At 44.9% G+C, this 27,235-nt stretch overlaps 1 protein-coding gene across 3 annotated transcripts in view; it reads right to left on the bottom strand.

Moving 5' to 3' along the window:
- Wwox (WW domain containing oxidoreductase) overlaps window positions 1-27,235 on the bottom strand; it is a 1,097,314-nt gene that overhangs the window by 540,199 nt on the left and 529,880 nt on the right. Inside the window, exon 9 of one of the 3 annotated variants that reach the window (XM_045140889.1) lies at window positions 21,952-22,011. The exons of the other annotated variants lie outside the window; for them this stretch is intronic. Coding sequence (XP_044996824.1) covers window positions 21,967-22,011 — 45 coding nt within the window. The 3' untranslated portion in view covers window positions 21,952-21,966. Of the gene's footprint in view, window positions 1-21,951; window positions 22,012-27,235 lie in introns of those variants that run through there. 3 annotated transcript variants of the gene reach the window in all.

Raw genomic sequence — 27,235 nt, 5'->3', positions numbered from 1 at the left:
AGAAGTGCTACGGCCAATGTTTGTAGTGATTTATTATAAAGAGAAATGTCTTTTTTTTAAAAAAAAAAAAAAAGAAAAAGCAATTCAGGGCTGGAGAGATGGCTTGGCAGTTAAGCGCTTGCCTGTGAAGCCTAAGGACCCCGGTTCGAGGCTCGGTTCCCCAGGTCCCACGTTAGCCAGATGCACAAGGGGGCACACGCGTCTGGAGTTCGTTTGCAGAGGCTGGAAGCCCTGGCGCGCCCATTCTCTCTCTCTCCCTCTATCTGTCTTTCTCTCTGTGTCTGTCGCTCTCAAATAAATAAATAAAAAATATTAAAAAAAAAAAAAAACAATTCAAATGGTCTTTTTCACTCAATCTGGGTTCAGCTCTACGTTTTTCTCCTTCTATCCCCTTTTCCAGCCTCAGACATTCTAGCCAGTCCCACTAGCCCTGAGGTGCTATGAGGACTTGTGATCGTTTATACTGATTGTCAACTTGACAGAATTTCAAATCACCAAGGAGGGATTCTCTTGAGTAGGAAAGCTTAAGTTGAGAGATCTACCTTAAATGTGGGCAGCACCATTCCATTGACTGGGGGTTCTGGACAAAAAGGAGAGAGTTGCCTGAGCACCAGCATTCATTGCTCTCCGCTTCCTAACTGTGGAGTGAATATGACCAGCAGACTAAAGCTTGGGCCACCACGCTTTCCCTGCTGTGATGGACTGTTACCTAGAACCTTAAACTGAAATAAAGCCTTCTTCCCTTTAACTGATTTTGTAAGGTATTTTGTCCCAGCAGTGATAAGGTAACTGACTTAGAGATACAACAGGTCAATTACAATAGATAAGAGGGGTGCATCACAATGGAGTTAGGGCTTGACAGAGCCCACACAGACAACGCAGGTCCTGCCTCCTATGCTGTTGCTCATCATCTCAAGAGACCGAGGTAATTTAATCTATTTATGTGTCCACTAATCGAACCTACAAAGTCTGGTGTTTGAGTATGTATGTGAAACTTTTATAAGGTTTAAATGAGTGAACCCCCAATGTAACCACTGAAGATACTCAGCATATAATATAATACTACAGTAACAACATCAAATTATCTTAACAGAGGTCAAAAGTGGACAGTTGTTGGGCTGGGTGTGGTGGCGCATGCCTTTAGTCCCAGCACTCGGGAGGCAGAGGTAGGAGGATCGCTGTGAGTCCGAGGCCACCCGGGGACTCCATAGTGAATTCCAGGTCAGCCTGGGCTAGAGTGAGACACTACCTCGAAAAAACAAAAACAAAACAAAAAAGAAAAAAAAAGGTGGACAGTTGTAAGTGAAGGACAGAAGGGAAAATAAGAAGATGAAGAGATGGGAACGATCAAGATTATGGTATATGTAGATACACAGGCAAGGAGTCCTGTTTGGGAAAGAATGACCCCAGTGCAAAGCTAGCATAGAAAAAAGCAAACACCACACAAATATCAATAGATGGAGCCCATATATGAAGACCTTTCAATGGTCAGGCCACCAGCCATCATAGATATTTAGAGAAACTCAAAGGAAAGAAGAGGGTTCATGGGGACATGAAGTCATAAAGACAGGAGATTTATAATTGAAGGCAATCAGTAAGAGGAAGCTCTAAGTGCAGGTGGAGTCAAAATTACAGAACCTACTGGCTAAATCCCGACTATTGTAGGGTGGTTGCTGTACAGGTTATAGGTCAGAGTTCTGTGACCAGATGTGGTCTGGTGGTCTGAGCATTCCATGTCTCATTAGCCACGTCACCCAGTGATCAAAAGCGAGTGAAGTGTCCTGACAGCACTCCTTTCCCAATGCAGTCATTTGGGGAGAGTTGGGCCAGCAGCCCAGGATAGGGACAGTCTCCACCAGGGTTTCCTGTGACAAGGACAGCACATTCCCAGAAGCTCTACATAGTTTAGAAACTGATTTTTTGTCAGTGTTGCCTTTTTATGGGAATACATGTGAATCAGAGAGGCAAAAGGTGCTTTAATGCCCTAAAGAAATACATGTTTTTCATACAACTCCTGGGAGGAGGTAATTTATTCAGTCATCTTTCAACCTAATTCCTGTTTGACTTGATTTTGTTTTCTGGCTTCATCTTCTCCAAGGTGGAACACCTGTTGTGGGTGACTAAGAATAAATGTGGGATTCAGATGGATGAATAGGGGAAAGATACACCAAGGCAAACAGAAAAAAACAAAAAGCTTGACACTCACACAAAACACCACCAAAGTGATTTCTAATGTCACTTTTCAGAAAAAAAATGCAATAAAAACCTCCTGCTCTGAAGAATTAGGCAGTGGAAGGACTGGGGAGATAGGTCAGTGGTAAACTACATGTCTTAAAAGTTTGAGGAAATGAGAGCCAGGCGTGGTGGCGCACGCGTTTAATCCTAGCACTTGGGAGGTAAAGGTAGGAGGATCACCTGAGTTCGAGGCCACCCTGAGACTCCATAGTAAATTCCAGGTCAGCCTGAGCTAGAGTGAAACACTACCTGGAAAAACCAAAAAAAAAAAAAAAAAAAAGTTTGAGGAAATGAGTTCAGATCCCTGACACCCACAGAAAAGCCAGATATGAGGGCATGCTTCTGTAATTCCAGTGCCGGGAAGGCAGAGACAGAAGGGTCTTGCTCGTTGGCTAGTCCAGCAGAATCAATGAGCTAAAGGTTTGGTACAAGACCCTGTTTCAAAAATAAAATGGTAGCTGAGTGTGGTGGTGCACACTTTTAATCCCAGCATTTGGGACGCAGATGTAGGAGGATAACTATGAGTTCAAGGCTGCCCTGAGACTACATACTGAATTCCAGGTCAGCCTGAGCTAGAGTAACACCTACCTTAAAAAAAAAAAAAAAAAACCAAAATAAGATGGAGAACAACTGAGGAGGAAACATGGGACATCAACCTTTGCTCTCCACTGTGTGCACACATGTGAATGTGCACCCATACATACCCATCCATTCACATGCAACCAAACAGGCATAAATATACACATCATGCTCCCCAAACCATACCACCCACAACCCCCTCACACACACACAGAGAGAGAGAGAAAGAGAGAGTGAGAGAAAGAGAGAATTTGATGAGGAAAGTAGTTCTGCGATCCCCAAAACACAAAAAATATGCTATTCAATAAAACCAGTCTTAGCCAGCATATTTATACCATTGGCTGTTTTGAGTTCTGTTAGGTTTGGGTTTTAAACATGGGATTGCTACTTCAAACACAGGGAATTCTGAGGGGCCCTGGGGATTGCCTTGATGTGACAGCCCAACACACTGATGTAATATCAAGTGCTTAGTATGTGTCCAGGAGAGAGTAGCAATTAGCCGGGCGTGGTGGCACACACCTTTAATCCCAGCACCCGGGAGGCAGAGGTAGGAGGATTACTATGAGTTTGAGGCCACCCTGAGACTACATAGTGAATTCCAGGTCAGCCTGGGCTAGAGTGAGACCCTACCTTGAAAAACAAACAAACAAAAAAACAAAGAGTAGCAGTTATTTTACTATGTATGTGGTTTGGGGGTAGGTGTTGCCTCGCTCATGGGAAAGTAATGGTGTATGTCTAATAAAGGTTAGCATAAACCACTTGTATTAGTTAGAATGTATGTCCCCCATAGACTCGGGTATTTTACTGACGTTTATAACCTGGGCCTATAGCCAACTGGCTGGAGGAGGTGTCACTAGGGGTGGATCCTAGGGCTGTGTCACTGGGCATGGACCTGAATTCTGGCCCAAAGGTATGCAGAGAGATTCCACCTCTGTCGGGTCTTGCTGGCTGCTGGTTCGTTCTTGTTCTTGTTGGTGTTTGCTGCCAGTTGGTTGCTGTCTCTGTGCTTGCATTTATGAATGGGAGCCAGCTTTGTCTGCCATGGATGGAACCTCCCCTGTATCTGTAACCTTGAAGTAAATCTCTTCTTCCTATAAACTGTGTCTAGTTTAGAGTGTTCATCCAAGCAGCGTGGAACTGTCTAGAACATTGCTCAGGTAGCTGGGACACTGTGGATATCCATCCTGTTCCCTAAAAGGCCCAAAGGTGCTTGGCACAAAGGAATTGATTATGTAGTGAGAAGGATCACGGCACTGTACAATCGCGTTAATTCTGTCTTAAAACTATTATTGTTATTTTTTTTTTGGTGGGGGGATTAGAGGTAGGGTCTCACTCTAGCCCAGGCTGACCTGGAATTCACTATGGAGTCTCAGGGTGGCCTTGAACTCACAGCGATCCTCCTACCTTTGCCTCCTGAGTACTGGAATTAAAGGCGTGTGACACCATGCCAGGCTAAAACTATTATTTTTTTTTTTTAAGTTGGATGTGGTGGTGCACACCTTTAATCCCAGCACTCGGGAGGCAGAGGCAGGAGGATCACTGTGAGTATGAGGCCACCCTGAGACTACACAGTGAATTCCAGGTCAGCTTGGAACACAGTGAAACCCTGCCTCGAAAAACCAAAAAAATAAAAATAAAATAAAGAAACAAACAAACAGAAAATAATAAACACCATTATTATTTTTAAAATTTACTTGTGTTAGAAGGGTGGTGGTGATGTATGGTTTGTAGATTTGCTAGGGCCTTTTGACATTGTAATAATTTGTGCCAGGCTTATGTGGATGACTTGGGAATTGAACTCACGTCAGCAGGCTATGCAAACAAGGGTCTTCAAGCACTAAGCCATCTCCCCAGCTCCTCAAGTGTTAAATTTTATGCTAAGGTAAAGATGTAGAAACATGTAAAACTTCAGAGAACCCATCCAGTCTCTGAGGTGAGGAAAGATTGTATGAGATATTAAAGAGCAGTTATTGAAGTGAGCCTAGTGAGCCAGACCTGTAATCTCAGCTATTCTGGAAAGCTGAGGCAGGAAAATCAGGAGTTGGCGGCCTCTCTGGATAACTTAGAGAAACTGTCATCTCTCAAAATAAAAATTTATTTCAATTAAATTTTTTTGTAAAAAATAAATAAATAAAAATTTATGTAAGAGGGCTGGGCATTTTGGCACATGCCTTTAATCCCAGCACTTGAGAGGCAGAGGTAGGAGGATCACCACGAGTTCAAGGCCACCTTGAGACTACAGAGTGAATTCCAAGTCAACCTGAACTAGAGTGAGACCCTACCTAAAACCCCCCCCAAAAAAATTTATAAAAGAGCCGGGCATAGTGGTGCACGCGTTTAATACCAGCACTCAGGAGGCAGAGGCAGAGGAGTGCTATGAGTCTGAGGCTACCCTGAGACTCCATAGTGAATTCCAGGTCAGCCTGGGCTAGAGTGAAACCCTACTTTGAAAAAAAAAATATGTCCATGAGTTCAAGGCCACCCTGAGACTACAGAGTTAATTCCAGGTCAGCCTGGACCAGAGTGAGACCCTACCTCGAAAAACCAAAAAAAAAAAAGAAAAAGAAAAAAATATGAAAGAGAGCTTAAAAGATGGCTTAGTGGTTAAGGCACTTGACTACAAAGCCAAAGGACCTAGGTTCCATTCCCCAGGACCCACATAAGCCAGATGCACAAGGTGGTAAATACATCTGGAGTTCGATTGCAGTGGTGGGAGGTCCTGGCGTGCCCATTCTCTTTCTCTATCAGCTTCTTTGAAATAAATGAACAGAAATGAAATATTTTAAAAATTATGGAAGAGGGCTGTAGAGATGGCTTAGCGGTTAAGCGCTTGCCTGCGAAGCCTAAGGACCCCGGTTCGAGGCTCGGTTCCCCAGGTCCCACGTTAGCCAGATGCACAAGGGGGCGCACGCGTCTGGAGTTCGTTTGCAGAGGCTGGAAGCCCTGGCGCGCCCATTCTCTCTCTCTCCCTCTATCTGTCTTTCTCTCTGTGTCTGTCGCTCTCAAATAAATAAATTAAAAAAAAATTATGAAAGAGATAAGGCTGTAAATCAGTGGTAGAGTGCTCACCTACCATGCATAAGGTCCTGGATTCCATCCCCAACACCACATGTACACACACACATTATTTCTCATCTGTCACTTGTCCCCTGCCAGCTTCCAACCCCCTTCTGATTTCATTTGGTAAGCGGCTGTTCCCATGGTCCTCAAGCATGTGTTTATGGACCTCACTGGAGCAGGTGATTCAACTGGCCTGATCATTCCCAAAGGTTAATTCAAGAATACACCCAACATGATGTTTTCCTGTGAACCGGATACCATCACAAAGGGGAAGGAAATCAACGCAGAGAAAAATCAACTCCTACCAAATCAGAGAGCCAAAGCCTCAGAGGCCCCCAACACCTCAGCACTGAAGGAGACCAAAAATGAACCCAACATGGCTCAGGGAAATTTTGCGGAAGAGGGGGCGGAAAGAATGTCAGAGTTACATGTTGGGTCATGATTTGCAGAGACATTTATCATACCAATAACTGGGGGCTAACTCCACAATGCACGACCCATTTTCATTAACAAGGAGGGTCTAATGGGAGGGGGTAGATCACAGATGAGCCTAAATAATGGTACCAAACTGCCTGTATTCACTGAAATGAAAACTAATAAATTAAATTAAAAAAAAAAACAATAGTAGGAAGGCTGGAGATATAGCTCAGTGGTAGACTGCTTGTTTAGCATGTGCAAAGCTCTGGGTTTGATAAACTTAATTACTTGTTGATCCTATGGAGCCAAGTCAAATGTAAATGAGTCAGATTCCATATTTAGCAAAATATTATAAAATTATCTCATTTACATTTGAGTACTTAGCCCCTTAGCTGACTGGGAACCATCTAAAAAGCAAAAATTAGGTACTGAACAAGGGAGGCCGTTTTCCCTGGAAATTTAGTAATGGGAAGCCAACCAGCTTTCTTCTCCCTTTGGTGCAATCAAGCACTTGCTTGCTATGGAATTGCTCAGCCTTTTTTTGGTTTTCGAGGTAGGGTCTCACTCTAGCCCAGGCTGACCTGGAATTCACTACGTAGTCTCTGGGTGGCCTCAAACGCTCAGTGATCCTCCTACCTCTGCCTACTTAGTGCTGGGATTAAAGGCGTGCACCACTATGTCTGGCTCTCTCAGCCTTTTTTTTTTTTTTTTTTTTTTTTTTTTTTTTACTAGTGTTCACGTTATCAACAAACGTCCCAATACCTCCACACAGTACTTTAATGTTTGATGTTCCCATGGTATTCCATTTTTATTTTCTCACAAGCAAGACACAATTGAATCCCCTGGGGGGGGGTCATCTTTTGAAATACATCTTGGTTTGATAGAGCTCAACAGTAGAGCAGTTACCTATCATATATGAAGCCCTAGGTTTCATCCCTAGCACCACACACACACACAAAATGTTCAGGTTCAAGCCCAATTTAATTCATTCAAAATGTGGACATGTTCTCCCTCATATGGGGATCCTAGCTACAGATGACTGGGCTTCTGTGTGAGAATGAAAATACTTAGTAGCAGAGGCCAGTAAGTTGAAAAGGAGACATAAAGGGTGGAGAAAGGAAGGGAGGAGGATACTTAATAGGTTGATATTGTATATATGTAATTACAATGATTGTAATGGGGAGGTAATATGATTGAGAATGGAATTTCAAACGGGAAAGTGTGGGGGTGGGGAGGGAGGGAATTACCATGGGATATATTTTATAATCATGGAAAATGTTAATAAAAATTAAAAAAAAAAAAAAAAAAAAAAAAAGAATACACCCAACATAGGTCAGTCACAGTCAGCTCCAGATTGTGAGTTGGGAGTTGCATATACAAAAAGCTTTGCTATGGCCAAGGAAGGAAGTTCCTCTGGGAAAAGGGAAGAGACCAGTTCTCATGGCATCATTTGAATATGTTGGCACCACAGAACCAGACCAGAACCAATCATGACTAACATGAGACCATCAATGCTCCTTCCCTCTAATGTGGCCAGCTCAGTGAGTTGTCTGTAACTCACCAGAGAGGTAGGCTGATGCCAGTCTCGTCAGAGAGGAAATAAGGATCATAGTCTCTGCCTTCAGAGAGCCTATGTTCCAGATCAAGAAGCAGGCATCTGGGAGTTGTGATGAGCATCATGAAGCTAAGGAAGGAAGAGCTGAGATGGGGAATGACAGAGCGCTACTCTCCTCAGTCAAGACAGGGTGGTAATCAGAATAATGGCATCACCCAGGCATGGTGATGCATGTCTTTAATCCGAGCATTCAGGAGGCAGAGGATCACTGTGAGTTCAAGGCTACTCTGAGTCTACTTAGTAAATTCTGGGTCAGCTTGGGCTAAGTGAAACCCGACCTCAAAAAAAAAAAAAAAAAAGGCTGGCTGAGGGGCTGCTGCTGCCTTAGTGGTTAGGGTGTTTGCCTACAAAGTAAAAAGCAGGGATTACTGTCTTGCCACCCTCAGGGAGTGAGGTGTCTGTATTTCCTCCTCTTTCCTTCTCTTAATCTAGCAAACTCTCTCTAATCCTTAACTTCTAGTCTATGGGTTTTAATTCTTTAAATTCATAAGACAAGAACCCAGAGTACTCTAAATTTGTTGGTGCACTGGTATATTGGTATACTGACAAGGGGCCCCAAAATTCCTGTTTCAGCAAGTGCCTGAGGAATGACACCTGAGGCTGGCCTCCACACCTCTGCATACACATGCACATGTGCCTGCTCACTCGTGCACACACACACACCCCTGCACACTCAGCAACGTGAAAGCATATGCACACCAGCACACAAAAAGACAGGAGAGTATGGTCACAGGTCAAAGATGGAAAAGACAGGCAAACACATCCATTCCGGAGCATCCCAAAAGAGCCTAGCCCAGCCACCTGTGTGAGTTCAGCACTGTGAGACCCATTTTAGACTCCTGAACAGCAAGACAGAACTTGCATGTTGTTCAAGCCACCACTTTAAACTCATCTGTTACAGCATCAGTGGGAACCAGATCATTCAGGGAAGGTCTCCCAGAGGAGATATTTGTATTAAGAGCTAAAGGATGAGGTGGAGGACACCACAGCAGAAATGGCAAGGACAAGTAGAAACTGACAGGGTAAAGTTCTGGCATGCAGGGAACTGTAGGCACATCATGGAGGATGGAATGTACATTGTTTGAAGTTTTCAGAAGAACAGACAGAACTTTAAATATCCCATGTGTTGCAGTCAGGTTCACATTGCTGGTAGAAATCACCCAACAAGGGCAGCTTGTGGGAAAAGAGGTTTATTTTGGCTTATAGGCTCAAGGGGAAGCTCCACGATGGTAGGGTAAAATGATGACATGAGCTGGGGGTGGACATCACCCCCTGGCCGACATAAGGTGGACAATAGCAGCAGGAGAGTGCCAAACATTGGCAAGGGGAAACTGGCTATAACAGCCATAAGCCTGCCCCCAACAATACACTCACTCCAGGAGGGTTAATTCCCAAATCTCTATCAGCTGGGAATCTAACAGTCAGAACACCTAAGTTTATGGGGGACACCTGAATCAAACCATTACATTCTGCCCCTGGCCCTCATAAACTGATAACCATACATGATGTAAAATGCAATGCATTCATCCAACTTTAAAAGTCCCCATAGTTTTTATCAATTGCAATGACATTCATACATACCCATAGTCCAAGATCTTTTAACTGAGCCATAATAAACAAAAAAAATAACCACAAAAAATCCATAATGGCACAGAATAAACATTCACACTGTAAAAGATGACATTGGGTATAGCAAACAAATATTCAAACAACACAAGATTTAAACAACCAGGGCAAACATCAAACTCTGTAACTTCAAGTCCAACAACTCTAGCCAGTGACAAATCTCCAAGTCCAATAATTCAAACCAGCAACAAGTCTCTGGATTTCCAATTCCACCCCTCCAGCTAGGCTACTCACAGTCCTGGAAAACATCATCAGGGCCGACAGCTTTCCTGAGCAGCCATCTTGTGGTCCTGGCAACTCCACTGGGTCTTCACTGCAAGCCACGGTTCATCCTCATGGCTCCATGGTGTCTCCATGCAATCATCCAGCAAACCCGCTTCACACTGCCCATGGCCATTTCCAAAACACAAAACTGTGTTGCAAGCTCAATGACCCACTTTCCAGCATTTCTTATACTCCACGATACCAGGTAGGGCTCCAATTTGTTAAGCCAGGGAGGAATAAAGCAGACTTTGAAGAACAGGACACTCCTTGAGCAGTCAGGCCCCTTCAAAATAGTGTACATTCTTCATGTTGCTCCAGTGCGGATCAGCTAGCCCAATCTGAGAGGTTGTAATCTCTCACACAATTTGCAGGTGAATGGACAGCAATTTAGGCCCAAAGATTTTATTTTTTCTATGCCATATCTCTCTGTTCATACCAGTTCATTTCTACACAAAGCAACCGTGCACATCTTCTCAGGTCCCAGGCATAAACAGCAAACTTCCCACAGAAACTGCTAGCTGAGTCCAGTCACAGATCTTTCTCACCCTCATAAGCCAAACCTCACAGGCCACAGTTCTTACTGAATTCAGGTCTTTCAACTCTGACCAGAATAGTGCATCAAGCTGTACTCACAGCACCGCAAGGCATCTCTTAGGCCAAGGCTTCAAATCCTTCCACATTCCTCTTGAAAATCAGCTCCAGTGATTGAGATGGGGAGGTAATATGATGGAGAATGGAATTTCAAAGAGGAAAGTGCAGGGGGTGGAGGGAGGGTATCACCATGGGATATTTTTTATAATCATGGAAAATGTTAATAAAAATTGTGAAAAGAAAAAAAAAAAGAAGAAGAAGAAAAGAAAATCAGCTCCAAAAGGCCAAAGCCACAAAGTCAGTTGTCTAGCAGCAACCCCACTCTTAGTACCACTTTACTGTTGCAGTCCGGTTCGCATTGCTGGTAGAAATCACCCAACCAAGAGCAGCTTGTGGGAAAAAGAGGTTTATTTTGGCCTACAGGCTCAAGGGGAAGCTCCATGATAGCAGGGAAAAATGATGACATGAGCTGAGGGTGGACATCACCCCCTAGCCAACATAAGATGGACAATAGCAACAGGAGAGTATGCCTGGCAAGGTGAAACTGGCTATAACACCCATTAGCCTGCCCCCAACAATACACTCACTCCAGGAGGGTTAATTCCCAAATCTCTATCAGCTGGGAATCTAGCATTCAGAACACCTAAGTTTATGGAGGACATGTGAATCAAAACACCACACCATATAACTGAACTATTCAGGAGACCCAAGCCCTTTTTAATCTCCTTGATTCTAAACTCATTAAGGAAAGGAGCCAAGGCCCTTCCATGTGTTAATAATAACTAGATGGAGAATTCTACTAAGTGCAGATTTCCTTTGCAACTCCTTGTCTACACTTTAAGTTTGCAGTCCATATATTGTGTCTGGCTGGAGCTCACAGTACATCCAGAGGACTGACCCATAATAGACACTAAATAGCTTATTGCTGGATTGAAAATACACTCTCTGATGCTATTATAGCCACCATGACTGTTCTTCAAAGTCATCTTAGACATAACTAAAATGTTTGGTAACATAGGAGAAGGGTGACCAGGGGTGACCATGTGTCCACAGGCACTACTGGTTGGATAGGAAGCTTGGAGGTGGGGAGGAACAGGCAGGGGCAGTGATTTTTGTAATATATATAAAATATTACCAAGCCATTGAATGGGCTGGAGGTTACTAATTATGGCAACTGTCTCATGCTGGGAAGGAAATTTTTTTTTTTTTGGACTCTGGCTTTCCCCCCCATACGACTACAGATGCTGAGCAAGCACAGAGCAATATGAATAAACTCTTCAGGCACAAGGAGTCCAGGGCTTCCTTTTAAATCAGTTCCTAGAAGGCATGGAACCAGTATATCATAGTGAGACAATCATTTATAATGGGACCATTATTAGGAGCCAAGATATAAAAATCGTGCACGAAACAGCCTTATAAGCAGATTCAGTGCGTGGCTGATTAACCTCCCTGGTCTACTGGGGGCTGGATGGCTCAGGGGAGTGGTAATGAGATGTGGAAGTCATTTGCCTCGAGGTCACAGGTTTGAAGCTGGACACGTTAGAAGGGGGTATAAGTGCTACTCATGGGTGATTCGCTAGTGCACTTGGTAGAGAGACCCCACCCCGGAATCTGCTATGAGGTATTTCCTATATTGCTCACCAATCCACTAAAGCCTTGCTTTCATAATTCAGAAAACCTGTGTCAGGTTGAATACGTTTTGTTGGATAAATATGTGTATGCTTGATGTAGGAGATATCTTAGGGAAGGGTAATGGTTCTCACTATGAAATTCACTCATGACCCTTCTGTGACATAATGCTGGCACTCAAAGAAATTTGGATTTTGAAGTGTTTCAGTTTTCCAATGTTTGTGATAGGGATGCTAAACCTATACTATTATAAGCAATAATCCCAGGAGTTTTATACCTAGAGAGCTAGATGGTACAATCTGAGCCCTGACAGTAAAAATCCAGAATTTGGTTAACCATTACACCATTTCCTGGTCCAGAGGAAATGAATAAGGACAGAGATGGATTTTCTTGTCTGTATGATGAATGTGCCCAGGGCCAGGACCCCACTCCCTACCTGTGCAGTCTGGTATGGACCCATGGCTTTGGCTGATGCCAAGGAACAGTAGACACTGAGAACTGCCATGACCCTGGAGCTGCCTGGCAGGCAGGAGCCCTGGCAAGAATGTGGGGATTCAGTCTACCTTTGAATCTAATCCCCAGGAGGGACCATGGTGACTAGAAATACACAGAAACAAGTAAAACCAGAACTGTGGCCCAGGAAGTATCAGACTAGACTTTGAGGGCTGGAGAGATGGCTTAGTGGTTAATGCACTTGCCTACAAAGCCAAAAGGACCCAGCTTCAATTCCCCAGGACCCAAGTAAGCCAGATATACAAAGTGATGCATGCTTCTGAAGTTCCTTTGCAGCAGCTAGAGGCCCTGGTGTGCCCATTCTCAATCTCTCTTTCTCTCAAATAAATAAATAATATAAATAAATAATAAATAAAAATAAAAACTAAACTTTGACATGTACGCAAAGTTCACAGATTCCACTTACACGGAAATAAGAGCCAAGCCGGGAGCCTGGAGAGGAGTGAACAAGGAGAGGGAGTTTGAGCAGAGAAAGTCAAGCTAGGTGTGAGGGCACACACCTGTAGTCCCACAACTCACCTATAATTCTAAGGCTTTGGAGACTGAGGCAAGGAGAACATGAGTTCAAGGACAACCTGGGTTACAAGGATAGACCCTGTCTCAAACAAACAAACAAACAAATGAAGATAAGCATAAAGGGAAAGAACCATGAATTTAAGGGGCTGGAGAGATGGCTCCATGGCTAAAGGAGCTTGCTTGCAAAGCCTGACAGCCTGAGTTCGATTCCCTAGTATTCACATAAAACCAGACACACAAAGCAATGCGTGCATCTGGAATATGTTTGCAGTGGCAGGAGGCCCTGGTGTATCCTTACTCTCTCCCCCGTTCTCTGTCGGTTTCTTTCTCTCTCTGTCAAATAAAAAATATATTTCAAGGGCTGGAGAGATGGCTTAGCGGCTAAGCGCTTGCCTGTGAAGCCTAAGGACCCCGGTTCGAGGCTCAGTTCCCCAAGTCCCACATTAGCCAGATGCACAAGGGGGCGCACGCGTCTGGAATTCGTTTGCAGAGGCTGGAAGCCCTGGCATGCCAATTCTCTCTCTCTCCCTCTATCTGTCTTTTTCTCTGTGTCTGTCGCTTTCAAATAAGTAAATAAATAATGAACAAAAAATATAATATATATATATTTTTTTTCAAAATAAAAAAGAAACATGAACTTAAGAGATAGAAACCCTGGGTTCAAATCCCATCTATGAATACTATTTTTGTCTTTCTCTATACCTTCTCCTTCCACCCTCTCTTCATGCATTTCCTCAACCTTGAAATAAGTCAATGCCTTCTAGGGTGAGGTAGGACAATATTCACAAATCACCTTTTGACTACACACACACTCACCCCCCCCCCACACACACATTTGTTTAACTAAATTTTGTTGCTATTAATGGAAGAAAATTGTTGATTATTTGGGGGATAGGAGATCTACCTTGGGGATGTCATACCCAATTTAGTAAAACATTTCCCTGTAAATTCTCCAATAAATTGGTGGTTGCTTTCTTCTTTCCTCTCCTTGCATTTCCCAAGGACTCCAGGCACTTGATGAAAGAGAGGAGTAATCCTTTCTTTGGTGTCTGCGATCAAGACCTATTTGGTAGCCCACTCCTCTAATGCTGCCTGCGCAGAGAAATCATTTCAGCTCCCGTTCATTTGAGTATTGAGCTGAAATTGTGCAGCTGCTGGCTGCCAAGCCTGAAAGCAGAAATTAATTTCAATGACCCAGGCGAGCGGAGGGGAACTCTGTCAGGTAATTAGTCTTCGTCTTTTGCTACTCAGGGTCTATCACCGTGTTAATCCATACATAAACCAAGGCATTCCCGCAGTCGTCTGCGATCTGCCCGGCCTTTTAACTACCTCTAGCTTGGGTTCTCCATGACCCACGTGTCCACATGGAGAGGGATGAAGGTTCCCTTTCATGTGCCCTTCCCTCTACCTATTTCTGGCCAACAGAATGAATGCTGCTGATTTCTCTGTTCTTCCCCCCTTTTGATTGAGCCTGCCTTTGATTAAGTGAAGCCTGGAGTGGGAGGGGGGAGGGGAGGGCTACCTACTCCTGCCATTTTCTGACTCGCCAGTTTATTAATGAAAGAGGCTCTGATATTGATAGCCCTGACACTACAAGTGTAGCAATTAAAGGCTATGTCCTTCCAGGCTTCTAATTAAAAAGGAGCCCTTTCCTAGCCAGGATGAGTCCCATTTTCATATTTATATTCAATTCTGCCTTGGGTTAGGGGTTTTGCTGCCTTTTCCCCAAGAAAAATCCTTCTGGGAGAAACTTGGACCTGAAAATTATAAACATGGTGTGAAAGGCTTTGTTCTTCATGGGGGTCATTTGGAAAGCCAAGGAAGAGAATGGTTTTTGGAGAAGGCAGTCACTTGCAGAACACAGCCTGCCCCTCTCCAGCACTGGCCCAAGCACCACTAGGCATGATGGTTTCATGTATTTTTATCACGAAGGAAAGGAAGAGCTAACAAATTATACAGTCGTGATTGTAGATTTCTGAGCACCCTCTGAAGAGCTTCACGATTCTGTAGTTCTCTCTGCTGGACCAAAATAGTGGGCTTCAGTAGTCCCCTTTACTGGTGAGAAATAGTAATGCTTAACTGAGAAATTAATATGGCTGGAGGATTGGTCAAAGCCAAAGTCCTTCTGTGGATCCCCAGATACCAAAAGGCTATGGGGCAGGCAGTAACACCAGTGATGAAATCAGGTAGGGGACTGGAGAGTGCCAGCTGCACCTAAGGACAGTGCCCCAGCGTGTGCCATATGCCAATACTGAATGATAGAATCTGAGCCCAGAGTTGCCTCCTTTAGTTTCAAGGGAAATCAGAAATTTGGACTTTCATGTGAAATATTCCTAACATGGCACTAATTTAGTTAACAATCACCACAGGCATTGAACTCACATTGCCCAAGGAACACAACCTGTTACCTCAGAATACTCCGATTGCATCCTTAGAGCCATTCACATCTTTTATCTTTCTTTTGGTCACCTTTTTGTTTATGTTATGTTTCTTTCTTTGTTTGTTTTGTTTTGTTTGCTTTTCAAGATAGGGTCTTACTCAAGCCTGGGCTGCCCTGGAATTTACTACGCAGTCTCAGGCTGGCCTTGGACTTCCAGTGATCCTCCTACCTCTGCCTCCCAAGTACCAGGCTTGTTTTTTATCTTCTTGAAACAAGGGCTCACACTGTAATCAAGGCTGGCCTCGATCTCATGGCATTCCTCTTGTCACCGCTTTCCAAATGACTGATTGAATTACAGGCATATACCATCAAACCAGCTTTCCTCCCCTCGCTCCTATTCTGTCTTCCCCTTCTCCTGTCCTCCTCTCCCCCGAGCTCCCTAGTCATAGCCTTGCCTTGGAGATCAGTTGGCCTTGAGCTCCTGGCAGTCCTCTTGCCTCAGCCTCATTGTCCTTAGTGCGAGCACCACCCAGCTCAGCTTCTGGTTTTCATTCCATACTTACTAAGATTTTACTTTCTGGTTTCACTCCATACTTACTATGATTCTACTTGGACCTTTCATGTAGTTGCTAATGAGCCAGCTATCTGCCATTTTGCCCTTGTCACTCTCCTGCCTAGGAGGCCTCAGATGATGGAAACTGTCCCTCAAGATGTAGAATAGAAGAAGAAAACATACTGTGCTCACCCCCAAGCTTTCCTCTAACATCAGATCCCCATTGTGTTTATCCAGGGTTCTTACTTCACACAGACTAGTCATAGAGTAGCCTCTTGAAAGCCAGGGCCATTCTCCCAACCTCATGGCTACCCCTTCCACCACAGCCTCTGGAACCAACCTTCAGCTTGTTCCCAGTTTGGTAATGGACTGATTTATGATCTTGAAAACATTTCACTCTTCTGAATACCTCAGTTTTCTAGCATGCAAAATGGAAAGAGAATTCTGACCCTACACACAAGTTTGATAGGAGGTTCCCATAAAATAACCTCAGGAAAGTTTGAACCCAGGACCTATTCCCTGAGAAGGACCCAGCTGTGTTCCTTCCCTGCCTACAGCTCTGTGACAAGGAGGCCAGCTGGGTGGCCAGGTGACAATGAACATGGCCCATCTGAGACAGCTGAGATTTGAGGCTTCCAGCTAAACAGGCATTTGGTTCACTGTGCTCCTATTTTACTGTTCCACAAAAGAAAGGTAATGACCCACAGAGGGCAGGTCCTTCCTCCATCCTCTGTTTTTCTACCTTTTAAGGTTTTTTTTTTTTTTTTTTTTTTTAAATCCAATCTTGTAGGACTACTAAGAGTGTACGTAGGATAACAGGCCTGGCCACAGAAGACCTATATGAAAGTAAGCTGACACCATCAGCTCTCCAGAGGAACACATTTTCTTGGTGTAGATTCAATGCTCACGTTCTGTAAAGCCCATTTCTAGGCATGCTCAGTGCATAAACTAGAAAATGACAGGGAAAAACAGCTGTGAAATACCCTAATTATCCCTCTTTTCTTCCTCCTGATTCTTTTTTTTTTTTTTTTTTTTATGTTCAAGCAGAGAGAGAGAAGAGAGTCAGAGAAAGAATGGGCTTGTCAAGGCATCTAGCCACTGCAAACAAATTGTATATGCATGTACCACTTTGTACAACTGGCCTTATGTGGGCACGGTGAATTGAACCCAGGCCCTTGGGCTTTGCAGACAGGCGCTTTAACCTCTAAGCCATCTCTCCAATCCTCATTCTCTACTTGTTTACATGTACATGTGTATTATGTGTGGTTTAGCATGGGGAGTGTATCTATTGTGTATTCAGATAAGGCTGTGTGTGTGTGTGTGTGTGTGTGTGTGTGTGTGTGTGTGTGTGTAGAACATTGGAGTAGAATGTTCTCCTAAATTACTCATCTCTATATTTCCTAAAGATGGACTTTCTCTCTCTGAACCAAGGGCTGCATTTTTCAAAGCCCCAGGATGTTCTGGTCTCCCCTCTCTGAGGTTAACAAAACTGGGGATGGCAGTTAAGTATGGACACGCCCAGCTGTTTATAATGGTGATGGGGGTTCAAATTTAAGACAGCCTCAGGCCCTCTAGGTCCTTTTTGCTTGACTGACAAGCACTCTTAACTAGGGAGCCTTATCTCCAAACCCTATGCTTTTTCTTTAAAAAAAAAAAAAAAAAAGTTGGGCTGGGAGAGATGGCTTAGCGGTTAAGCGCTTGCCTGTGAAGCCAAAGGATTCCGGTTCGAGGCTTGATTCCCCAGGTCCTACGTTAGCCAGATGCACAAGAGGGCACAAGCGTCTGGCATTTGTTTGCAGTGGCTGGAGGCCCTGGCACGCCCTTTCTCTTCTCTCCCTATCTGCCTCTTTCTCTCTGTGTCACTATCAAATAAATAAAAATAAACAAAAAAAATTAAAAAAAAAAGTATTATTTTTATTTATTTATCTGACAGAGAGAAAGAGGGAGAGAGAATGGGTGTGCCAGGGCCTCCAACCCCTGCAAACGAACTCCAGATTCATGTGCCACCTTGTACAATTGGCTAACATGGGTCCTGGGGAATCGAACCTGGGTCCTTTGGCTTTGTAGGCAAAACACTTTAACTGCTAAGCCATCTCTCCAGCCCACTATATTTTGATTTTCTGAGACAAGATTTTTCTATGCAACCCAAGCTGGCCTTGAACTCAAGATGATCCTACCTCAGTTTCCGAAGTGCTAAGATTATAAATGTGCACCACTACCACATCTGGCTAAAATCTCCAAATTATTTCTAATTTTACTGCAAACTCCTAAAAGTTAAAGAGGGGTGTAGGTGAACAGAAAAGCTCTAATTCTAACGTGCTTTATTGGAGTTCTAAGTGATCTCCCTTTCCAGCCCTTCCCCCCCACACACACATACCCTCCAGCCTGCTGCTAAAGGCACCTGGGAAAGGCATCCATCTGGTGTCAAGTGGCATTGCTCTCCACATTCTAAGGGAGTCAATTGCAATTAACAAGGCCATTCAGAAAAGGCAGGTACAGGCCAGACAAAAGCACGCAGACAGATCTTATCAGAGCCCAAGGCCAGCAGGCTGTGCCTTTCAGATGTTGTCTGCCTGTGGGGGGAAAAAAAAATAGTACTGGAAGAAGAGTTGCCTGTAGGGGAAGGAAAGATGACCCAGGGGGAGGAGGCAGGATAGAAGTGAGAATAGACAGGGAGAGAAGTTTAGGGAACAAGGAGATTGGGTAGGGGGAAGGGGAGGGGAGCCACCAAATCACCTGTTAGTTAGCAGCCAGTTAGTTTAAATTCTAATGGGGGTGGGAGTGAGACGGAGGGACTCCGCCCCACCTAGCCTCAGGTGGCCCATCCTTAAAGTGACTAGAGCGGCTCAGATCACTGAGCAAGTACTACTCTCAGAGAAGGGAAGTGCATCGCTTATGGTGGGGAAGGAGGTAAGGAAAGTGAGAGATGGGTGGATTAGTAGATCAAGTACAGGCACAGGCAAACAGTGAAAGGCACCTCAATCCACCTGAGGAATGAGAGAAAGCCCTGCAGGAAGTGAATCTTCCATTTAGGGAGACAGTCTATGATACTGATAGCAATGACCAAGGTCCCCTCTAAGCTCATGAAGGGGAAGAAGAGATACACACCATGGGAAGACTCAGGATGAGAAAAAGCAACCTTGGCCCCACATCACACACTTATCACTCTCTTTTGACCACCCCACCACCATGAGTTTAAACTTACTTCAAACAGGGTGTGAGAATCTACTCAGTGCCTCCCTCTGTCATAATGATAGACAAGTATCCCTAAAACAATCTTTCAGCCTCTTCTTTGCCCAGATCATGACGACAGGCACTAAGAAAGGGTCATGTGCTAAAGTTCATCAAAAAGACCAGATTTCACCATGGGATATATTTTGTAATCATGGAAAATGTTAATAAAAATTTAAAAAAAAAAGACCAGATTTCATGGGCTGGTGGCATGGCTTAGCAGCTAAGGCATTTGCCTGCAAGGCCAAAGGAGCCAGATGGGCAAGGAGTGGACATCTTGGAACATTAACCTGCCCCCGTTGGACATATGCCTCTCTCTGCAACTGGGCAGACTGGGCACCGACTGGGAGAGTGTGTTGGTTACTTTACTCTTTGCAGCTTAAGGAAGGAAGAGTTGGACCTCCAGTCTCAGGAGATGTTTTCTATTATTGCAGGGAAGGCATGCCAGCAAGGAGTGGGGGACTGGCTGGCCGCACTGCACTGAGTTAGAAAGCAAAGGATGAGTGGGAAGTGAGGCTAGATCATGAAGTTGCAAGGCCTGCCCCAGCAACCAACTTCCTCTAGCTAGGCTCTGTCTCCTAAAGGTTCCACAAAGTTCCCAAACAGCACCACTAGCTGAGGGATAACTGCTCAAACACATGAGCCTATGCGCCTTTCACATTCAAACCACAATGGGGAGCCCATCCAGCATGCCAGAATCCCTGACCAGATGAGGAACCCCTTCAATGTCACACCTCAGACTGGTTTGATGGGTTTTTTTTTCATTTTTTCTTCTTGTTTTTGTTTTCCCTCAGTTAAGAAACAATGAATATTCATGTTCTCTTTGGATTCCCGAACCTTGAGGTCTGCTCAACCATGTTTATTGCTCAATTTATAATAGCTGGGAAATGGAACCAGCCTAGATGTCCCCCAACTGATGAGTGGATAATGAAGATATGGCACATTTATACAATGGAGTTCTACTCAGCAGTAAAGAAAAATGAAGTTATAAAATCTGTCTGTAATAAATAAATAAAAATGAAAACTTTAAAAAAATACTTGCATGTGTATCTGTGTGTGTATACATGTGCATATGGAGGTCAGAGGTTCATACTGGGTTCCCTTAATTGCTCTTCTATTTTTTTCTTATATTTTATTGATTGATTGATTGATTGATTTAGTTAACTAGCTAGCTAGTTAGTTATCTGAGGAGAGAGGGAGGGAGGGAAAGAGGGATAGAGAAAGAAAGAGAGGAAGAGGCAGAAGCAGAAAGAGAGAGAGAGAGAGAGAGAGAGAATGGGCCAGCCAGGTCCTCCAGGCACATGTGTGTGTGTGTTATGTGTGGTATAGTGTGGGGCTGTATCTATGTTGTATTCAGACAAGCCTGTGTGTTTGTGTGTGTGTGTGTGTGTGTGTGTGTGTGTGTGTGTGTGTGTAGGCCAGCAAATGAACTCCATAGGCATGCACCACCTTGTGCATCCAGCTTTATGTTGGTGCTGGGGAATTGAACCTGGGTCCTTAGGATTCCTAGGCAAGTGCCTTAACTGCTAAGCTATCTCTCCAGCCCACTCATCCCCATTTTTTTTTTTTTTTTTGGAGACAGGGTCTCTTACTGAATCTGGACCTCACCAATTCAGCTACTCCTGCTAGCCAGCAAGTTTTGGGGATCCTCCTATCTCCACCTGCCAGTGCTGAGATTACGGACACACAGCATCACACCTGGCCTTTACATGCACATGGGGGTCTGAGCTCAGGTCCTCCTGCTTACGTGCCAAATGCTTTACCACTGAGCCACCACTCCCACTAATCTGAAATTTTAAAAGTTGCCATGGAATGAGAAGAGGATCCTGGTAAGCAAAAGGATCCAGCATGGTGGGTGAGAAGGGCAGCCACTGCTTCCCATCAGGAAGAGAAAAGCACAGCACACAGCAAAACCTCATTAAGTCAGGATCCATTAACTCAAAGGAACTTATCATTTGTAGGGACTATTCCCCAATCAACTGGACGCCTCTATTGCAATCTTCTTTAACAATGAAAGTCTGATGATTAAATATATTAATATGTCAAGGAGGCCAGACTGGGTTTATTGCAGAGGGTATTTTGTGACAATGTCTCTAAGGTACCTAAACAGAGCCAGTGACTCACAGTAGGTACTTGGCAATCTTTAGTTTCCTCCCATCATATCTTGCATTACAGAGCTTTGATCTGGTCTATAACATGGCTAATCCTTATCAATAACAGCATGGATTTCATTTTAATATACTACCATTTATTAAGGTGGAGCCACCCTCTCTTAATGGCAAGGGCCTGTCCAGGGCCCTTAATCACAACAGAAGTGCAGATGTCTCTCCAAGGAGCACACAGCAATGTGCAGCAGAATGGGGAATGTCCGTCCACCTTCGCATCGGAACAATGAGTTATGGAATTATATTATCAGTGCAATTAGGCCAGGACTTCCTCCGCATTTCCACAGCGGGCTCTGAGCAATATGAGGCTTTTCCCTCTGTGACCTGGTTTCCAAAGTATCTTTTTCCCTGAAACTGGCCACCACGGAGGGTAAATGGAAAAGCCAACTTCTGAGTTGTGTGTAACTTTCACAAGGTTCTTCGGGCACAACTTTCCAACTCAAGAGCAATCTGATGTCCAGTGCTTTTCATGACACGGTAGAAAGCAAAAATAATGCTAGGGGCTTTGATGTTGGTTCTGATGACTTCGATGACGTGGGAGGGCTGGGCTCTAGGTCCTCACTGCATGCATCTGCGCTAGCACTTCCTGCTCTCATGCTTCCTGTCCACCACATAAGAGACGGTTGGTGTCCTGATTCTGCAGATAAACAGGCAGAGGCTTAGAAAGCGTAAGTGTATAGCCTGAGGTCTGTTACAGTCTTACAGCGCCCTACCCATCTCCATCCACAATGCCACCCAGTCAAACTCAACAGGGCATCATTCCAGCTTGAGCACCAGCCCACATCTCCACACAGGACAAGTCGCCATACCCTAGGGGCGTTAGTATAAAAGCCAGGTGCTACTCTCTCATGCTCTCTCTCTTTTCTGGCCCTCTTTTCTCTTGTATGTATTTCTCTCTATAGTGGATCTCTGTAATCTTTGTATCTCTTTATCTATCTCATCTGCCTCTCACTTGCTTTCCTTTCCTTTTCTCTCTCCTCTCTCTCCCCTCACTTCTTAGCTCAAATTCCCTCTCCTGCTAACCCACTGCACACTGTTCCTTCAGGGCTGGTAGCACTGCAATCTATCACCAATTCCCGCAGCTCCTTTCCCCTCTACCTTACCTAAAACTTCAGCTCTGAGAGATTAATAAATCCTCTATTCCCAAAATTTTATTCTCAGTCCTCTAACAAGGCCCACAGGAAGTAACTGACCCAGCCAGGTTTGAGACACACATGTGCAGCTTCTAACTCAACAGTGTCAAAACACTATTCTGTTCCCACTGCCTCACTTCTGACCAGTCAAGGACAACCTTGAGAACTCTAGTCAGTGTTCTCAGATGAGCTGGCACAGAGGTCCCCTTGTCAATAGCTACGGTAGTGATCTAGATCCACTGCCAACCCTCCTTGCTTTTCATAGGTGATAGATTACAGGGTTATCGGGACTCTAGCTAACAGGCAGTGATTTGGGGAAACTGCAGTGTCTTTGAGATCAAGAGAGCCATTCTCTCCTCTTGGCTTGGCTTTGACCAAGGATGCTGCACGGTCAATTCATGCAAAACTTCCACTGAGTCAGTGGCCTCCAGGTTCCTGTCTTATGAATTCAAAGAATGAAATCCATAGACAATAGAGTGTGAAGTTTAAAAAGATTTTATTATAGAGTTTAAGAAAAGGAAAGAAGGTAGGTCCCCAGAGATAGGAAAACCCTGCGGGGGTTACTGCCTAGGAGTCTACAGGATGGGAGAGATGAGCTGTTCAGTCCAGTTCCCAGGGCAGGCATCTTAGGCCCCTTGCATGCCTTACTCCTGGGAAGGGAAGCTCCTTTAGCAAAGATGACATAAGGAAAGACCAGACCCTTCCTCAGACATTTCCAGCCTCCAGCAATGTGGAGGCTGGGAGGGTTCCTCCAGGGAAAAAGAGGTAAGGAAGAACACCATGCTCCCTCACAGGTGGCAGGGCATTCCCCACCTTTAACTCACCATAAGCTGCTTCAAAAGTACTTGAGAGTTCCTCTGAAAGGGCCTTACGCATTGACTTCTGAGAACCCGGAGTCAGACCAGCAGGCACAGAGCCACATAGCATGCAAAGCAGGCCTTCCAAAGAGCCCAGGCATGCTCAAGTGTGGGCTCTGACCTCTTAGTGCAGCAAGTACACTGTGTGAGGTGGAGAACTGTAACTGCAGGGATGAAGTGAGACAAGATGGACACCTCCGGGGTCTCTCAGACTTGGAAAGGACAAGCTGCCCAGGTACCATGTTAGTTTCCTTACTCCTTCCTGCTCTGGGTCATTTTCCTTCTCCCTAATGCTTATCCCCAGCACACACCACACACAGGTTCCAGTCCAGTGCCAGCTTCTAAACCTCTGGGCCTCAGCCTTGTTTCCTCACGATGATTGTGTGTGGAATCTATAGGTTTCATGTCCCTAGGACTGTTAACACCTACTTAAATGAGCAAATAAGTGAAAATGATAATATTTTGCTGTTGGTGGTGGTTTTTGGTTTTTGAAGGTGGGGTCTTGCTCTAGCCTAGGTTGCTAACCTGGATTTCACTCTGTAGTGTCACGGTGGTCTCGAATTTTCAATAATCCTCATATCTCTACCATACCTGGATGAAGAGATACTTTTAAAATGACTTAAAGACAAACATGATAGTATATAATTTATAAACTGGGTTATTGCAATATCTATTTTATGTTTTTGCCTATTTGTGAGTCTTGTTGGTCATGAACTTTCGATTTGTAAGAAGATACTTGCCACATGCTAAATAAATCGTCCACTGTGAATTTACAAGCATCTGTGGCACTTCTATTCTGCTGGCCACTTGCATTTTTTTTCTTTTATGAGTATGTATGTTAGTGTGGCATATCTATGTGTCCATATGTGGGTGTATGTTTCTGCATGTGTGCATGTACAGGCCAGAGAGTGACACTGGGCATCTTCCTCAGTCATTCTCCTCTTTATTGATTGAGGCAGAGCCAGGTTCAGCTTCTCTAGCTAAGCCAAACCAGCCCCAGGATACCACGTCTCTGCTGCCAACATGGACCTTGGCATCCAAACTTATGCTTGAGCAGCAAACAGTTTATCTACCATCTCATCTCCCCAGCTCCAAGGCACTCATATTTTAAATTGTAAAGTGCCTCAAGGACTTAAGCACGTGAACCTCTAATAGTAGAAAGATGTCCCTCCCCGTGTAAAGAGGTCTTTGGTGTGTAAGGTCATGACTGACACAGCTGTATCTACTCCAGGCCCAGGAGCATTCACTGGCGTGGGGAATGCAGCTTCAAAGCCCCATGGCTGCCTCTCCCTTGGCCCGGCTTGCTTCTGCGTGTTTTCCAGAGAGTGAGAGTACTAAAGGGACAGGTGGCCCTTTGGTGGACACAGCTGGAACCAGCTTCAGCCATGAGAAGCCAGAAGGGAGCCACAGGGGGTTCTTCCCCTGTTCCCCCAGGTGACCTACATCAGAGTGGAAAAGGAAGCAGGTCCCACCCCCATCCTGTGCACAGGGAGCTCTGCCCAGGCTGCCAGCAGCTCCCGCCCTGCAGGGTCTCTATGCGTCGCCCATGAAGGAGGGAAGAAAGAGGGCTGCCAACTCAACTCTACTTCACCGCGCAGCGCTGGGCACGCAGGGGGAGTGCAGCCTGCTTGCTGGAGCAGCGGCCTCCTCGCAATCTCTTCATGGGAAGCAGGGGACTTTGTAGTGATACCATCCCAGCCACAGACCCATGGGCTTTTCTTGTCAGAAATCCCATGCTTACAGGGTGAAAAGCTGGGAGCCTGTGTGTACTACGGAGCACAAGAAGGGGCCTAGCCAAAGCTCTGAACATGCGGTTCTGTAGTAAAGTCACCAGAAATGCAGAATGGAGAATGCTGGCTCTGGCTGGGAGATGAGCACTCCCCCAGTTCTATCTGTGAACTGGGAGCGGGGATCCTGCATCCGTCCTTCACCTGGGTCATCCTTTACAAACAATTTTATTTAGTGAGTGAGAAAGTGGAGAGGGGAAGGCCTGGAGTTGATGGGCCAAGGCCATTGCAGAGGTCATGTCAACACCTCGTGTCCCTCCTTCCTTGGCCTTGCCTGGCACAAACAGGGTAATGCCCACAGCACCAGGAGCAGGAGAAACCAAGGGGCAGCAGAGTAAGTCGATGATGCTAGTATTCAAAACATGCTAACCTACTACGTGTTCAGCACATGCTGGATGCTATGGTAAATAGCATCATTTATTCATCACTCCCTTCAAAAGGGTTGGAAAAGGAGAGCCAGGCGCGGTGGTGCACACTTTTAATCCCAGCACTCAGGAGGCAGAGGTAGGAGGATCACCATGAGATCAAGGGCACCCTGATACCACATAGTGAATTCCAGGTCAGCCTGGACTAGAGTAAGATCCTACATCGAAAAACAAAAAACGAAGAAAAAAAAATGGGAGAAAAGATGAGAAGAACCAAAGTGGCCATCTTCTGCAGGGAGTGGCAGCGGTCAGTCTCAAGGCCCTGTGGCAGAAAGAGCAGCTCCTAGGAGAGATCAGAATGACTGGTGGGAAGCCTGCAGGCCCCACACAGGCTTTGGATTTTTCTTTTCATCTCCAGGGATAAGAAAAGGCAGGGAAGAGATCAAGTAGGGAGTAGCAGATTGAGAAGCAGCAAGATCAGATTCCAGTTTTAGGAAAATGCCTTTACCTGCTGTCTAACAAGGGGTTTCAGCAGAAGCCCCAGGGGAAACAAGGGTGCCTGGGGAAAACCTGCCCAGCCCAGCTGCTGTCTGAAATGCAAACTCACCATTCGGAATCCCCCACCCCAGCCCCCCCCCCCACTGCTAGAGAAGATGCTGCAGAGAGGGGGGTCCTCACTAGTGCTTTCTAGTCCAACCCCTAGTAGAAGGGAAAAACAACAACAACAACAACAACAAAGACTCAAGAAAAAGAAAAAAGAAAAAAACCCTGTTTTTAGAGCCTTTATAATGGCACACAAAATCCAAAGGGAAAAGTCCAACATGGGAAAGCAAACAGTAGTGCCCTTTGAAAAGTTTTAATTTTATTCTGACTTTGCTAAATCTACTTATATTCACATTTGGAAATATCTATGCACGATAAAACACTGCAGTTATGGTTTATTGGGTTAAAACTCCGCTTTTTTGGAATGGGTTCAAGAACACTTACATAAAAGTCTTCACAATGGAGAGGATTTCTGCAGCTCAAACAGAATGGCAACACTCCTAACTATGCCCCTGCAAGAGGTAAAGAAAAAGTCCCGCTGAGGAGGGGTGTGGCCCATCCCTGGTGAGGAGTCACAACAGCCAGCCTCTTAACCTCTCCCAGAGCAGCTGGGGAGGGGAGAGCCTGGGTAGCCCTCACCTGAGCAGTCCTAGTTCTCTTCTATTCAGTATTCACTTGAAACCAAGTAATTAACCCCCAATTTCAAACAGCGAAGTTCCATTCTAGCATGCCACTCACAATGCATGGGGCAACCGTGATGTTTATTTTGGAAAGTTCTAGACAAAGAGCTAAAAAAAATTGCTGGAATAAATCCACCAACAAGCATTTCTGTGCTTATTCTGTGTAATTATCCTTACGTGGGGAGGCATACAAAAAAGGAGGAAAATATAGTTCTTATCCTCAAGGACTTGGCAGTCCTGTCAGGAGAGAGACCTGCAGACATGCATTCAAGTCACCTTTGCAGTTAGAGAAACTCAGACTGCCATCATCCCTTCTCTGCTGATCCGGCCTGAGTGCCTTGGAGTGACCACACGGGCCTGAGAATCTGCACTGTAAGAAAAGAGGCCTCTGCAGGGGGCTGGGGTTCACAGTCACCAAGTAGAGAAAAAGAAGCCCCTCCACAAACGCTAGTCTTAGCGAGAATGACAAGAGGGAGAGAGCTCCAGTATGGCAACA

Source organism: Jaculus jaculus, chromosome 1 (assembly GCF_020740685.1).
Source record: "Jaculus jaculus isolate mJacJac1 chromosome 1, mJacJac1.mat.Y.cur, whole genome shotgun sequence".
Taxonomy (NCBI): domain Eukaryota; kingdom Metazoa; phylum Chordata; class Mammalia; order Rodentia; family Dipodidae; genus Jaculus; species Jaculus jaculus.
Note: the sequence above shows the minus strand (reverse complement) of the source record. Positions and strands in the feature narration are given on the sequence as shown.